This window comes from Silurus aristotelis, assembly GCF_946808225.1.
Source record: "Silurus aristotelis genome assembly, chromosome: 9".
Lineage (NCBI taxonomy): Eukaryota > Metazoa > Chordata > Actinopteri > Siluriformes > Siluridae > Silurus > Silurus aristotelis.
In genome coordinates, this window is record NC_139582.1 from 22,436,387 (window position 1) to 22,452,244 (window position 15,858).

General features: G+C 41.2%; 2 protein-coding genes across 2 annotated transcripts in view; one reads left to right on the top strand and one right to left on the bottom strand.

Annotated features, from left to right (window-relative positions):
• Positions 1-15,858, bottom strand: part of LOC310731139 (ryanodine receptor 3) — a 417,468-nt gene that overhangs the window by 97,601 nt on the left and 304,009 nt on the right. Inside the window, 3 exon segments of the mRNA XM_083550556.1 lie at positions 5,980-6,072; positions 6,225-6,312; positions 8,976-9,216. Of these exon segments, the coding sequence (XP_083406682.1) occupies positions 5,980-6,072; positions 6,225-6,312; positions 8,976-9,216 (422 nt within the window).
• The window catches only part of LOC310731127 (uncharacterized protein), a 146,811-nt gene that overhangs the window by 2,173 nt on the left and 128,780 nt on the right, over positions 1-15,858 (top strand). The window lies entirely within an intron of this gene.

The window sequence follows — 15,858 nt, forward strand, 5'->3', positions numbered from 1 at the left end:
CAACATGTCAGTTAGATCCAATTCCCACTAAACTACTGAAGGAAGTGTTATATACAGCTGGTGAGCCTCTTTTAAATATTATTAACTCCTCACTATCGTTAGGTCATGTCCCTAAATCCCTCAAGTTAGCAGTTATTAAGCCCCTCATTAAAAAACCTAATCTGGATCCAAACACGCTATCGAATTACAGACCAATTTCAAATCTCCCATTTATGTCTAAGATTTTAGAAAAGATTGTCGCTGCCCAGTTATGTAACCACTTGCAGGAGAACAATATCTTTGAAGAGTTTCAGTCAGGTTTTAGGCCCCATCATAGCACAGAAACTGCTCTAGTTAAAATCACTAACGACCTGTTTTTAGCTTCAGACCAAGGCTACATCTCCCTATTAGTTTTACTAGATCTTAGTGCTGCGTTCGACACTATAGATCATGATCTTCTCCTCGATCGCTTACAGAATTACATCGGTATTCAGGGACAGGCATTAAGCTGGTTTAAATCCTACCTGTCCAATCGTTACCATTTCGTAGATTTAAATGGAGAGCTATCCAGGATAATGCTAGTAAATTATGGCGTGCCACAAGGGTCAGTTCTGGGACCCCTGCTTTTTACAATATACATGCTTCCATTAGGAAATATTATTAGAAGGCATGGAATTAGCTTCCATTGTTATGCTGATGATACCCAGCTATATATTTCATCCAAACCAGGCGATACAGCTCAATTAGCTCGCATAACTGAGTGTGTTGAAGAAATAAGAGATTGGATGACCCATAACTTTCTGCTATTAAATCCTGATAAAACGGAGATTTTGCTCATCGGCCCAAAAAATAGTACACAGAAGCTCCAGCATCTCAGCCTGCATTTAGATGGTTGTTCTGTAACTACTAGTTCAACGGTAAAAGACCTGGGAGTTATTTTAGACAGCAACTTATCTTTTAAAAATCACATCAATCAAGTTACAAAAACAGCCTTCTTTCACCTTAGAAATATTTCTAAGCTAAGAAATATGTTATCTATATCTGATGCAGAGAAGCTCGTCCATGCGTTTATGACCTCTAGAATAGACTACTGTAATGCATTACTAGGTGGATGTCCTGCATCATTAATAAACAAGCTTCAGTTAGTTCAGAATGCCGCAGCAAGAGTTCTTACTAGGTCAAGAAAATACGATCATATAACCCCAATCTTATCGTCCCTACATTGGCTTCCTATTAAGTTTCGAATAGACTACAAACTACTGCTACTCACTTACAAAGCACTAAATGGTTTGGCTCCCATGTATCTATCCAGTCTCTTAACACGCTACAATCCGTCACGCTCCCTGAGATCTCAAAACTCTGGGCTTCTAGTAGTTCCTAGAATAGCAAAGTCCACTAAAGGCGGTAGAGCATTTTCACATTTAGCTCCTAAACTCTGGAATAGTCTTCCTGACAGTGTTCGGGGTTCAGATACACTCTCCCAGTTTAAGTGTAGATTAAAAACATATCTTTTTAGCAAAGCCTACACATAACACACATCACGCACATCACATCACAACCTTGTGCTCCAGAACATCTGATCACATGCACATTATCAACTTGTGCTGTTAATATCATGAACAGCAGCTACGCTAATTCCTCTCCACTGCTTCTCTTTCTCTCCCCATCCCGAGGCTTCCTGAGGTTTGGCCAGCTCCAGTCACGTCCCACCTCGTGAAGATTATGGACCTATGGATGATCATGGAGAAGTAGATGCCGAGTGTTTAAAGGCCCTGGCATGGAGAAGCTGATGCTGGATCTATGATGATCACAAATTGTTCTGTATTGTTGAAAGATTTATGACCAAACTTTTGATGTCACCCATATGAGGATGGGTTCCCCTTTGAGTCTGGTTCCTCTCAAGGTTTCTTCCTCATATCATCTAAGGGAGTTTTTCCTTGCCACTGTCGCCACGGCTGCTCATCAGGGACAAACGCACACCATTCACCTTCACTGTTGTTTTCTGTAAAGCTGCTTTGAGACAATGTCTGTTGTGAAAAGCGCTATACAAATAAACTTGACTTGACTTGACTTGACTTATACATCAGCACCCCTCCCCCCCTTGGGAAGATCGGATAACAACCTGGTTCATCTCCTACCTGTGTACCTGTGTGCTGCAGCTGATCCTCCATCTTCCTCCTGTAGCAAGCTTTTCCTTCCCTGATCTTCCCTGAACAATGTCAGCAGGTTGTGGAAGGGGCTCAAAACCATCACTGGTCATAAGGAGCCCAGCTCTTAGGCTGAGGGTGACCAGAAGTGGTTAAATGATTTGAATCTATTCTTTAACCGATTTGATCAGCTACCCTCCCCTGCCCCCATCCAGTCCCCCCTGCTGCAATCCCCCTTCTATGCTTCCACAGCAAGCAGCTCCAGCCCGACCTCTCTCTGCACTGGTATCAGCTCACAGTCAACACACAACACACAACACACCTAACCCCCCTTACAGAAGCCCAGGTGAGAATGGAGCTCAGGAAGATCTAAGCAAGGAAGGCTGCGGGCCCAGATGGCACCTGTGCAGACCAGCTGTGCGGCATATTGCTGTACATGTTTGACCTGAGCCTGAAGCTGGAAAAGGTGCCACAGCTATGGAAAACATCCATGTTCCAAAGACATCGTGCCCAAAAGACTTCCGACCAGTAGCACTGACCTCACATCTGATGAAGACATTGGAGAGGCTGGTGCTCACTCATCTCCGACCTCTGGTGAGCTTATCAATGGATCCACTTCAGTTTGCCTACCAACCTGGCATTGAAGTGGAAGACGCAGTCATCTTCCTCCTAAATTCGGGCTATTTTACACCTGGAAAAGGCTGGGAGCACTGTGAGAGTCATGTTTTTTGACTTCTCTAGTGCTTTTAACACCATCCAACCTGTGCTCCTGAGGGATAAGATGGTGTACATAGGAGTGGACCATCATCTGATTGCCTGGATACTGGACTACCTCACAGACCGACCACAGTATGTGAGGACTCGTGACTGTGAGTCTGACATGATTGTCTGCAACACTGGAGCCCCGCAAGGAACAGTTTTAGCCCCATTTCTCTTCACCATCTACACTGCAGACTTCATGTTTAGCTCAGCAACCTCACACCTGCAGAAGTTCTCTGATGACTCTGCCATCGTCGGTCTGATCACGGATGATGATGACAGGGAGTACAGAGGACTTATACAGAACTTTGTGGACTGGTGCCAATGGACCTGCCTCCAGATAAATGTGGGGGAAAACCAAAGAACTGTTGGTGGATTTCTGTAGGCACAAACACACTTAATTATTACCATCAGTGAACATTCAGGGAAAGGACATTATGAGAGTGGACTCTTACAAATACCTGGGTGTTCACCTAAACAGCAAACTGGACTGAACAGACAACACTGAGGCAATCTATAAGAAAGGGCAAAGCAGACTCTTTCTGCTGAGGAGACTAAGCTCTTTTGGATTGCAGGGAAAGCTACTGAAGACCTTTTTTGACTCTGTGGTGGCCTCAGCCATATTCTGTGGTGTGGTCTGCTAGGGCAGCAGCATCTCTACTGCAGACAGGAAGAGACTGGACAAGCTGATCAGGAAGGCTAGCTCAGTTCTGGGGATTCCCCTGGACACAGTACAGGAGGTGGGAAAAAGGAGGATGGTAGCAAAACTATCATCATTGCTGGAGAATATCTCTCACCCCCTGTATGAAACTGTTTCATCGTTGAGCAGCTCCTTCAGTGTCAGACTGTTACATCCTAAGTGTCTGAAGGAGCGTTACAGAAGGTCTTTTCTCCCTGCTGCTATTAGACTTTACAATCAAAGCTGCTCCCAGTAAACCAGTCACCATAATACACACTGTTATTACTGTTTAACTGTGTAATAATTCTAACTGTGTGCAATATTACCTGCAATACGTGCAATACCAACCATGTGCAATATTACCTGCAATACATGCAATACCACCTGTGTGCAATACTATCTGCAATACGTACTTTTTTCCTTATTTGTATTTATACATTGTGTTGTGTATATACTGTATACTATAGTATGTGTCTATTCTTTTATATATTTGCATTAATTTTTTTCTTTGCTGCTGTAACAAAGAAATTTCCCCACTGTGGGACGAATAAAGGTATATCTTATCTTATCTTATCTTATGAAGGGTTAGCAGGTTTGCAAATCAACCATGGCTGGCACGGCCCTGGCCTGGCCACCAGGAGGAGATGGACTTCGTCCCGGTTAACTCCCTTCAGAACTCCGAGCCACTCCCGGGCCATGCCTGTACCATGGCATCCAGCCCAAGGGGGGCTGGGTGAGTAAGGGAACATCAGAACAGTGCAATGTCTATTGAGTCGCAAACAGGTCCACTTGTACTCTGTAAAACTTCCTCCATATTTGCTCCACCACATCTGGGTGGAGCCTCCAGTTCCTGGGCCTTTGCACTTGCCTTGACAGGGCATCTGCTCCCTGGTTTAAGCACTCTGGAATATATACTGCTCTGATGGAGAGCAGTTTCCCTTGAGCCCACAGGAGGATCTGACGTGACAGCTTGTATATAGGGGTGAGACCGCCCTGATGGTTGATTTAGGAGACACTGGTTTGTTGTTTGTACGGATCAACATGTTGCGGTCTCTCAGGTCTGGGAAAAAGTGCTTTAGAGAGAGAGAGAGAGACACAGCTAGCATCTTGAGGCAGTTGATTTGCCAGGTGTGACAGAGCCTGCTTCATAGATCTTGGGCAGAGCGGGCACTCACGACCGCCCCCCACCCCATGAGGGAGGCCTCTGTCGTTATGCAATGACAGGGAGTTCCCAACACGGGGCCCTGAGACAGGAACCCAGGTTCTCTCCATACGTCTAAGGCCTGTAGGGCTCACCACGTGACCTTGGTTGCCCTTCCAGGAGAACCCTCTGTCTCTGAGCCACCACTGGAGGGGTCTCATGTGCATGAGGCTAATCGGAACCACGCTGGATGTGGCTGCCATCAGACCCAGCAGTCTTTGAAACTGCTTCATTATGAGTGACTTTCTCTCACTCTCTTTATTGACTCAATCCGAGCATGAAACAGTGTCTCATAAGTCACAGTACCTTTGGCAGAAACAACTGGGTGAGTCAAAGAAAAGTGAGGAAATAAAAAAGAAAGAGAGAAACAATGAAAGAGAAGGAGTATCAAAAAGGATTTTAAAAAGATATAATTGATGAATACATCCTTCCTTTTATTTTGACTTGCAAAATGCAGGAAATTCAGAAAACCATATCAGACAGCATCAGACAGCATCAATCACCAATTATCTCTGGATTCAAACAGTTCTATTAAAATATAGTAATTCAATAACTAAAGGTATAGAGCTGCTATTAATTTTATTATTGCATACATGTAATGTGCAAATCATTTCCTATTTCGATGTGTTAAGTTGTGTTGGTATTGCTGACAAACTTTCAAACTAATATGGCAGACTAGATATTATGGCATGTATTGCCTGTAGCACATGAAGCCAACTGTAAATTACTGATTATCTTTTAGAAAACCACATTAACCTTATTTCCTTAAACTTTAAATTTAACAAAAAAATATTATTATATAATTGTTTTAAGATGCAAATAATTTAACAGGTGAACATATTTATATAAAATAATATAATATGTGAAAGTTTGCTTATTATTTAAAAGTGCACAAAGGCATTTTCCAGGCATTTTTTTATATGCACTGTTTGGCTTGTTGTGAAAAGGTGCAGTGGTTGCCTGTGTTAATGAAGCAGTATGGGTAAAATTGGTGAAATGGCATGGGTTCAATTATATCCTGATCAATGAATTAAACATCAATTTACTCAATCATCATCAGCATTTCTCATCTCTTTTCATTATCATTATTATATTAAATAATATAATGAAAATAGAGCAATTTCATTAAACATTTTAATTCACACCATTGTATGGCTTACTGTCTCAGTCAGACATCAATTAATGTTAAGCATTTATAAACTCTACACTCATACCTTTGGCATATTTGTCTTGCTGTCCCCAGTGAGAAAGGTGAGATTATTGATTTCATTCTGCACAACAAAGTTTTGTTCCTCTCGCTTAAAATTCTGAATGAGAAAATTGACAGGTGAATTCAACAGAAGGTACAATAAAATATTTATAATATTTTTTTCTGGAAGTCTGAAGGCTTTACATGTTTGGTTATAAGAATTCTATTTTTGCACTATTGAAGGAAAAGAAAGAATTGAGAAACACTTACGTGTGACTTGCACCAAAGAATGAAAATTTCTGCTACCATCCTGAAAAGCTCATTAGAGTCAGCATCAGGCTCTTTCAGCCATCGTGACCTAGAGTGGAATCATAATAAACCCAGGAGTCTACTTAACCCATTTAATCCCACTGGTCACAATTGTGACCACAATTTTTCCTTGCATATTTTTGTGTAAAATTAAAAAAGTATTATGAGCATATGTTCATATATAATGAAAATGTAAGATGTCTTTATGAGTTAATGGGAGGTCTAACATGAATGGTTAGTTTGGTCATGTGACCACACACATTTATTTCCTGGTGCTGCCATCTGAACGGAAGGATTACGTCAAAGCTCAGAAAGGACAGGTAAAAAGTTCCTTTTTGAATAGCTTTTTTTTTTTTTTTTTTTTTTGCAGATATCATCATGAAAGGGTTATCTATACATACACATTGAAATTAAATTAATACATGCTTTATTCTGGTATCAAACTACAGATAAATGAAGACAGTTACAATAGTGACCGGTGGTATAACACAGGGAGTCTATGTTCCCCATATGTAATTCTGTGTTATTTTTATGAACTCTCTTTCAGACTGACATTAAGTCAAGTTTTGGATTTACTTGACACTGATGATCCAGAGCCTGCAATTTGTAAATTAGCAGTGGTCCCTAGGATAGAGAAAGATGCAATAGAAAGCGACTGTGATAGCGATGCATCTGACATGGATTTTACTGGTGACTCAGCTCACATACCATCAAGAATTTTGAATTCTACTGCAGAACTGTTTGGATATGATAATTTTGAGGAAATTTAACCTGAATGCGAGGACCAAACAAAACTCACAATTTAAACAAGAAGTTTCTCAAAAAAACTTCAAGCTGCTTCATCATCTTTATTGCCCTCTTCAGATGCTACTACTGCCACCATACCGGCCTTTTGCAGAAAACATCCCTGAACCTGCCTGCAGTGACCAACCAAAACTCAAAATCCAAACAAGAAATCATACAAAACAACTTGAAGCTGTTTTATCATCTGTATTGCCTTCTTTAGATGCTACTACTACTATCACCATACCAGTGCCCTTGGCAGAAAGCACCCCCGCTCAGCTGATTAAAAGGAACAACAAGAGACCTTACCATAGAAATTTCAAATCTCTACTCTGTTCAGAACAAATACACACCTCTTAATTTAAGCATGGATGAACTACTTGTATTCTATAGTGTGCCACCTCTGGATATTGTACTGTTCCATGACGGCATTTGCTCTGGTCACTAGATTGGGGTGTCTACAATTGCAGCATCTCCAATGCTATGAGACGAAACAGATTTGATGAAATTATGGCTTCCATCCATGTTGTGGACAACACAAAGTGCAACAATGACCCCTTCTTTAAGGTGAGGCCAATCTTCCAGGAGCTCAATAACATCAACTTCTGCCATTCAGTAAATGGCTGTCAGTTGATGAGAGTGTGATTCCCTACTATGGGCAACACGGGTACAAGCAGTTCATAAAGGGAAAACCAATCCGCTATGGCTATAAGGTTTGGAGCCTGGTGTCCTAAGGGGGTTACCTCTACCACATGGAACCTTTTGCTGGAGTGCATACCCTTCTTCCAGAGACTGGGCTAGGTCATGGGCCCAGTGTAGTGCTGGGTTTGGCTCATCAAGCTGGTGTTCCAGGAGGATGCAACTTCACGCATGACAACCTTTTCACCACAATATCCCTGATTAATGAGATGACAAAGTGAGGATATGGGTGCACTGGGACCATGCGGCAAAACCAGTTGTGTGATGTGCCATTTAAACCAATGAAGAAATTCCAAAAGTTACAGAGGGGCTTCACAGAAGTTCTGTCTGAAGGATAAAAGCTACTGGTGAGGTGGAGGGATAACAGTGTGGTCACTGTTGCAAGCAATGTGGAAAAAGTCTACACAGAGTTACCAGTTAGGAGATGAAATAAGGAAAGAAAGGCATATGACTACCTCCAGCAACCTCAAATAATCCACAATTACAACCAGCAAATGGAGGAGTAGATCTACATGATATTCAGGTGTCCCGTTACCACAGCACAATAAGATCAAAAATGTGGTGGTGGCCAATTTATGCCTGGACTCTCCACAGTGCTGTGGTCAACATGTTTATTTAATTGTTAAAATGTATTATTTTATTTCTGAAAGGTTTTTGAATTTTAAGTATTTTGTGTCATTTATAATGATTAAATTCTAAGCAATTTCCTATAATGTTTTTATCATAATAAAAAAAAAATATTTGTTATTTTTTAAACTGCACAATGTTTATAATGTTTACCTATTTGTTAATCAAATAAAACACTTCAACAATTTAATCCAGTCTTTAAACGAATTTCTGGAGTTTTTTATGTATTTATATACACCGTAGACTTAGACTCCCTGTGTTCTACCACCGGTCACAATTGTGACCAGAGATAAAACACATTTTTTTATGGTCTTTTCAAATATTTTTGTACATTATTGACAATGATTGTTAAATAGACTTACAAATACATCACAAATTCATATATGTCATCTCTGGGAAAAATTTGGGATTAAATGGGTTAATACACTTTCTAAACAGAAATTGGCACAAAGCCAGCATTTTTCTAACATAAAATCATATTATTTAAATTGCTTATTCTGTTGACATAGAAACACTAGCAAATTGCTGACAAAACATGACCTTTTGAATTAGATACTGAGCAAATGTAAGACTCTAATGTTTATGGTAATGTAATAGGAGTACCTGTTGTTGTCCACATAGCGAATAAGCATGGGATAGAATGCATACAAATCCCTGCAAAGCATTGCAAACTCATCCAGGATCAGTAGCTCTGCCTCCTGGGTATCGGCTTTGTTGTCAGCTTTGAGAAGCTCCTCCTCTGCCACCACCTTCACAGTCTTCTTCTTTAATTTCTCCAGAGTTGGCAGGAAGTGTGTCTTTAAAAGATCTGCCCTTGCCTTGCTGATGATAGGTTGAGCGTACACTGCAAAATGTCAGTCATAATGAGAAAAATACTAGTATTGATTGGTTTCACATGAATTTATCAACATTATACATACTGTAAAACACTTTTTGTTTCTTTTTGTTCTTTTGTTTGTTTCTATTTATTATGACATTAAAGTTTAATTGTAAACAAATATTTATGTTCCTTTGATATATATGACAGTTCCATTGATAGTATATGACAATTTGCCAGTGGGTATTTTTAGAACAATAAAAAAAAAAATGTAGTGTATTTAGACAAAAGTTTGTTGACACCTGACCACATGATTTTATGTGCTTTTTAAACATTCCATTCCACATTTAGTTTCCATTAGCTGTTATTTTACCTTCCACTATTCTGTGAAGATGTTCCTTTAGATCAGGGGTGTCAAACTCAAATTCACAGTGGGCCAAAATTAAAAACTGGGACGTAGTTGCAGTATTTCAATATTTATTGAAAAATTTACTGCAATCTTCTCTCCAGATGTGTGCTGTTGAACCTTTTCATATGTAAACAAACTTTATTTTTGCATAAACATTGAATCTGAAACAACCAAAGTTTAACAACAGATTTGTTGTTAAAAAAAAACATATGCACCATTTTGTGTGCTGTGTGATTCTTCCCTGATCAGAATAAAACTATCGTAGATTGTATGGAAAACATTTCCAAGAATAAATGTTTTTTTCCGGCATGATAAAAAATCTAACAGTAGGGTTGAGGTCAGATTTATACTCCATCCCAAATGTTCCACTCCAACCCATGGTAATCACTTTGTGCACAAGGCCTTTGTGATGCCTGAACAGGTTAGGGTTACCACACCCAAAGACATCCTATACCAGGGGTCACCAACGTGGTCACCACATGAGTCACCTGCGGGTGTTGGATCTATAATGATCTCAGATGTTAAGCTATTTTATGAGTTGCTCAGGAGCTCCTGGTTCCCTTTACATTTACATTTACGGCATTTAGCAGACGCCCTTATCCAGAGCGACGTACAAAAGTGCTTTAAATCTCTTGGGCTGATTGAACACAAGCCGTGCAGCTGCGTTTTGGATCATTTGCAGTGGACGGATAGCGTTCAGGGGAAGACCTGCCAGCAGAGAGTTGCAGTAGTCGAGTCTTGAAATCAAAAGAGACTTAACAAGCACCTGGGCAGCCTGTGTGGACAGAAATGGTCAAATCCTTCGGATGTTGTAAAGAAGAAATCTACAAGATCGAGACACATTAGCAAAATGTGGGAAGAAGGACAGTTAATTGTCCATAGTTACCCCAAGGTTACGAGCAGTGGCTGAAGGGGAGAGCAGAGAGTCATGAAGTGTTATTTGGAGATCTTGACCTGGAGATGAATCGACGTGGATGATCAGCAGTTCTGTTTTGCTGGGGTTGAGTTTTAGTTGGTGAGCACTCATTTATGGAGATATGTCTGTCAAGCATGCCGAGATCCGAGCGAAAGCTGTGGTATCTGATGGAAGGAAAGAAAAGATCAGTTGAGTGTCATCTGCATAGCAGTGATAAGAAAACCCATGTGAGGATATGACTTCACCAATGGAGTGGGTATAGAGAGAGAAAAGGAGGGGACCAAGTACCAAGCCTTGTGGGACACCAGTGGTGAGTCTGCACGGGGCAGATGTAGATCCCCCTCCATGTTATCTGGTATAAGCGACCTTCCAGGTAGAAAGCAAACCATTCCCATGCTGTTACAGAGGCTCCTGAGGGTTGACAAAAGTGTCTTGTGGTTGACTGTGTCAAATGCTGCTGAAAGGTCCAGGAAGATAAGTACAGATGACAGCTTGGCTGACCGAGCACCATGCAGTTTCTCAGAAACAGTCAAAAGGGCTGTCTCTGTGGAATGTGCCGCTTTGAAGCCAGACTGGTTTGGATCATGGAGGTTGTTCTGTGAGAGATAGACAGACAGTTGTTTAAAAACAGTGCGTTCCAGAGATTTAGAAAGAAAGGAGAGAAGTGATACCGGTCTGTAGTTGTTGATGTCTGATGGATCCAGAGCATGTTTCTTCAAGATGGGAACGACCCTTGCTTGCTTGAAGGTAGTTGGTACATAGCCAGATGTTAATGACCTGTTGATGATTATGGAGATGAAGGGCAGGAGATCATGTGTGATGGTCTAAAGCATATTTGAAGGGATTGGATCCAGAGGACAGGTGGTGGGATTGCAAGATTGGATGACTTGCAGTATCTCATCTTCTGTTAAGGTTGAGAAGCTTGACAGAGACGTAGTGGATTGTTGGTTGTGTTGTGTAGTCATTGTTGGGGAGGAAGTGAAGGTCTGGCAGATTTTCTTAATCTTCTCATCATAGAAGGAGGCAAAGTCATTAGCAGTCAGGGAGGATGGAGCAGGTGCAGCAGGGGGGGTTGAGGAGTGAAGAGAAGATGTTGTGGAGCTTACGAGGATTTTGTGCAGAGGCCTCAAGCTTTTCCTTGTAGAAGGCAGTTTTGGCAGAAGTCAACTCCAAAGAAAATTTGGTCAGGAGTGCGCGGTAAGATGCGATGTCTACACCGAGTTGTGATTTTTCCACTTCCTCTCTGCAGCCCTGAGCTCTCGGTTTTGTAGTCAAGGGGCAAAGGAGGTTCATGGTTGAGGAAAGAGATGAGAGGAAGGAGTCAGTAGCAACGTCCAAGTGTAGAGAGGAAAAGGAGTCGGGGTCAGAAAAAGAAGAAAGAGTACAGGAAGCTACAGAAGAGGAAGAGATGGAGTGAAGGTTAGGACGGATAAGAGAGACATGTAAATTATTTTTAGGTTGAATAGGAAGAGTGATTGAAAAGGAAACCAGGTGATGATCAGAGATTGGAAGTGGAGTGGCAGTCATGTCTGTAGCTGGAGTAGGGCGGGTGAAAACCAGGTCCAGGACATTTCCTCCCTTGTGTGTTGGAGGGCAGCTGTTAAATGCCAAGGACAAGGTATTCAGAAAAGGCAGAAGGCAGGACGACTGAAGTTTGTCAGATGGGAGGTTGAAGTCACCAAGAACTGTCAGAGGGGTGCTGTCAGAGGGAAAAGTACTGAGGAGTGTGTCCATGTCTTCTAGAAAGTCTCCAAGGGGACCAGGAGGGTGATAGATGACAATGATGGAAAGATTGATTGGAGAGGTAACTGAAACTGCATGGAATTCAAAAGAAGACATGGTTAGATGAGACAAAGGGATAGGTGTGAAACACCATCTCCGTGATAAAAGTAGACCTGTACCACCACCTCTTGGTTTCTCTTGGTGAGTGAGAGAAAGCATAGGCAGAAGACAGAGCAGCTGGTGTAGCAGTGTTCTGTGGGGATATCCAGGTCTCAGTGAATGCCAGAAAGTCGAAGGTGTAGTGGGAAGCCAAGCCTGTGATAAAGTCAACTTTCCTTACAGCAGACTGGCAATTCCAGAGCCCACCTACCACCACTGTTTGAGATTGAGACAACAGGGGAGGGTAGATGAGGTTACTGGCAATGTGACATCTGTTCTGTGGATGGGAACGCCTGTGTCTGTAAGAGATGACTACAGAGATGGTTTGAGGCACATGACCGATCTCCCAATTTGAGATCAATGTGTTTTTAAAAAGAAAAAGTACAAATAAGAAATTCTAAATTCTAAATAAACACTTAGCGTTACTGGCTTTAGGGGAGCTACCTACTTGTGGGGGCTAACTACAACTATAGCACCTTCAATATAAGTGAGTAAGCCCTGCCCACAATTCACGCCTCAAGTGAGACTAAGGCCCTGTTTACACGGAAACGATCTGAAGAGAAAACGCAAAAGTGGCGTTGCGTTATCACTTTTTATTCTGCGTTTAGACGAGCGTTATGGGGGGGGAAATCTGCGTGCATATGGTGACGCAAAAGTGTGTGAAATTCGATGTAGTATGCACTCCAGGCGGCTAGGTGGCAATGTGAAGCACTGCCACAGAACAACACCAAGTCCACGCGCCTGCGTACAACCTTCCTCCCACTTCTCTCCCCAGTAGCGCGAAACCCAAACACAATGGCGAAGCGAACAGCAAAAGCTGACAATTTTGTCTGGACAGACGAGGAGGTGGAGTTATTGCTCCAAACAACTTTAAATAATTTTAAACAACTTTAAATAATCCGACATGTTTGTTATTTTCCTGTACTGGCGCATGCCTGTGACGTAAACGCGTACACGACGAGAGCCACCGTGAGCCGTTTTTTTGCGTTTTTACCCTTTAGACGGGAACGCAACGGTGAAGCGTTTTTAAGATTTCCACTCTGGAGGGTGGTTTCACTTTTTTGCGTTTTTAAGCCCCAAAAACGCGTCGCCGTCTAAACGAAAGGCACATCCGATAAAATATTTTTACGTTTTCACCCGCGAGCGTTCTCGTGTAAACAGGGCCTAAAACTACCCTTGATTAATCACCTGACCAAACTAATAAGCACAGACCAACACTCTAGAATCAACTGAGTTAAATAGATATACAAAGTTAGAATCCTACTTTACCAGAAGATAGTAGATTCAAAATAGAACTAAAGCACACTGACGATTGAGCTAGTTACACCTTCAATATAAGTGAGTAAGCCCTGAGTAAGTTCCACAATATCTACTGACTGTATAAGACTGTAGAAAGGACATTATTTATAATCTCACATGCTCATGATATTTCTCACTCTCCGGTGTTTTGTATTGTTTTAATTAAATATAATCATAATCTTGATATCACACAAATGAGGCAGGCTCCCCTTTTGAGTCCGGTTCCTCTCAAGGTTTCTTCCACATGCAATCTAATAGACATCTGCATATAAATATTATGCTAAAGAAATAGTTTATTTTGTGCAAGGTATGCTTTATCTGCCGCTTTTATGTTAGTTCCTACGTGAGGGAACTATTTTTTACTTATTTTGACAGGCTTCCGCGAGTGTTACATGGGTAATAGGAATTAACGCACTTATGGCATAGTGTACGCTCAACACATGTTATAAATGCATCTGATAAACCCTTCTAAATGCTGCTGGAAGCAATGGCTGTAAACGATTTAAATCATCCATCTGACTAGTCAATATTGGGAGAGAAAGTTCATTATGAATGTAATCGAAACAAGTGTAATCGAAACGAGCGCTAGCACGTTGTGATGATAATAGGGCTGCAACAACTAATCGATAAAATTGATAATGATCTATATTAAAATTCATTGTCAACGAATGCCGATATCGATTATTTGGGCTTCTCACATTACGGGCTAGCGTGATGTTTGTTTTCTAACTTTGGAACAGTCGCACTATATCTGTTCTGTTGTGACTTCACGACTTCATCAGCTCGCTCGCATAGTGATGGATTCAATAAAACCGGTGAGAACAAACACTAAATCTAAAGTCATCAAAAAACAGCAGCAGTAAACAGATTATATTTTTTGAGCGAATGCGTATGCATTTGTATGCCAATGTTTATTTTTTTCCTTTCTTTTTAAGCCTGTTAGCTTGCTGTGTTTCTCCGTTGCATTCTCTTTTTATAGCATTTGTCTACTCCAACAAATAGTGACTTCCAATGTTCCTAAGCTTATTGTCAAAGTTTGTACATATAATTTATTACACGCTTTTACTGTTCTCCTTTTATGTTTTGCTTTCCTAGTGTGCAATATAAATCAACAGCAAGCCAAACTCTGTTCAAGAGCCAGGATATGAGCAACTTGCTCCTTTATTAGTCCCATGTGGGGTTTACACAATAAAACTCAGTGGCCATTGAACCGAGTAAAACTGTAGATGAAATGAAAGAAATATATAGAAAATCATGAGTTCATTGCTTCCTATTTCCTATTACCTGGCTCATGGTAACACAAAATAAGAGTCCTCACATAAGACTTACACAGTAGTGGCAGGCAAAAATGAAACTTATACAGAACATTAAAGATTCATGAGAAGTATAATATTAATAAATGTAAATATCCATCACAAAATGTACAAAGCCTCTAAGAGAGGCAGAACAATTGTGAAAAGTGCTATAGAAAAACATATGGAAACCTCGTCTGCCTTCACATGCAAATGAACTTAAGTAACATCTGATTCTTAGGGTTTAATATGATGTTGGCCCACCCTTTGCACCTACAGTATAACAGCTTCAAATCTTCTGGGAAGGCTTTCCTTTTAGGTTTATAAGGCTGCTAATGGGAATTTTCGACCATTCTTCCAGAAGCGCATTTGTGAGGTCAGACACTTATGTGTGATGAGAAGGCCTGGATCATAGTCTCCGCTCTTATTCATCCCAAAAGTGTTCTATCAGGTTGAGGTGCAGGAAAGGCATTTTTCTCCACACCAAACTCACTCATCCATTTAAGGACCTTGCTTTGTGCACTAGAGCGTAGTCATGTTGTAACAGGAACTGGTTGCCCCTAAACTGAGCATGAATTGCTGAAACCATGTCCTGTGGTCTGATGAGACTAAGATAAACTTGTTTGGCTAGATGTGGTGTCCATCATTTGAGGCGACGCCCTGGTGAGGAGTACTAAGAAGACTGTGGCTTGCCTGCAGTCAAACATAGTAATGGTAGCATCATTGTCTGGAGCTGCATGAGTGCTGCTGGTACTGGGGAGCTGTGGTTCATTGAGGGAAACATGGATTCCAACATGTACTGTGACATTCTGAAGCAGAACATAATGCGCTTCCTTCATAAACTAGGTCGAACAGCAGTTTTCCAATATGAA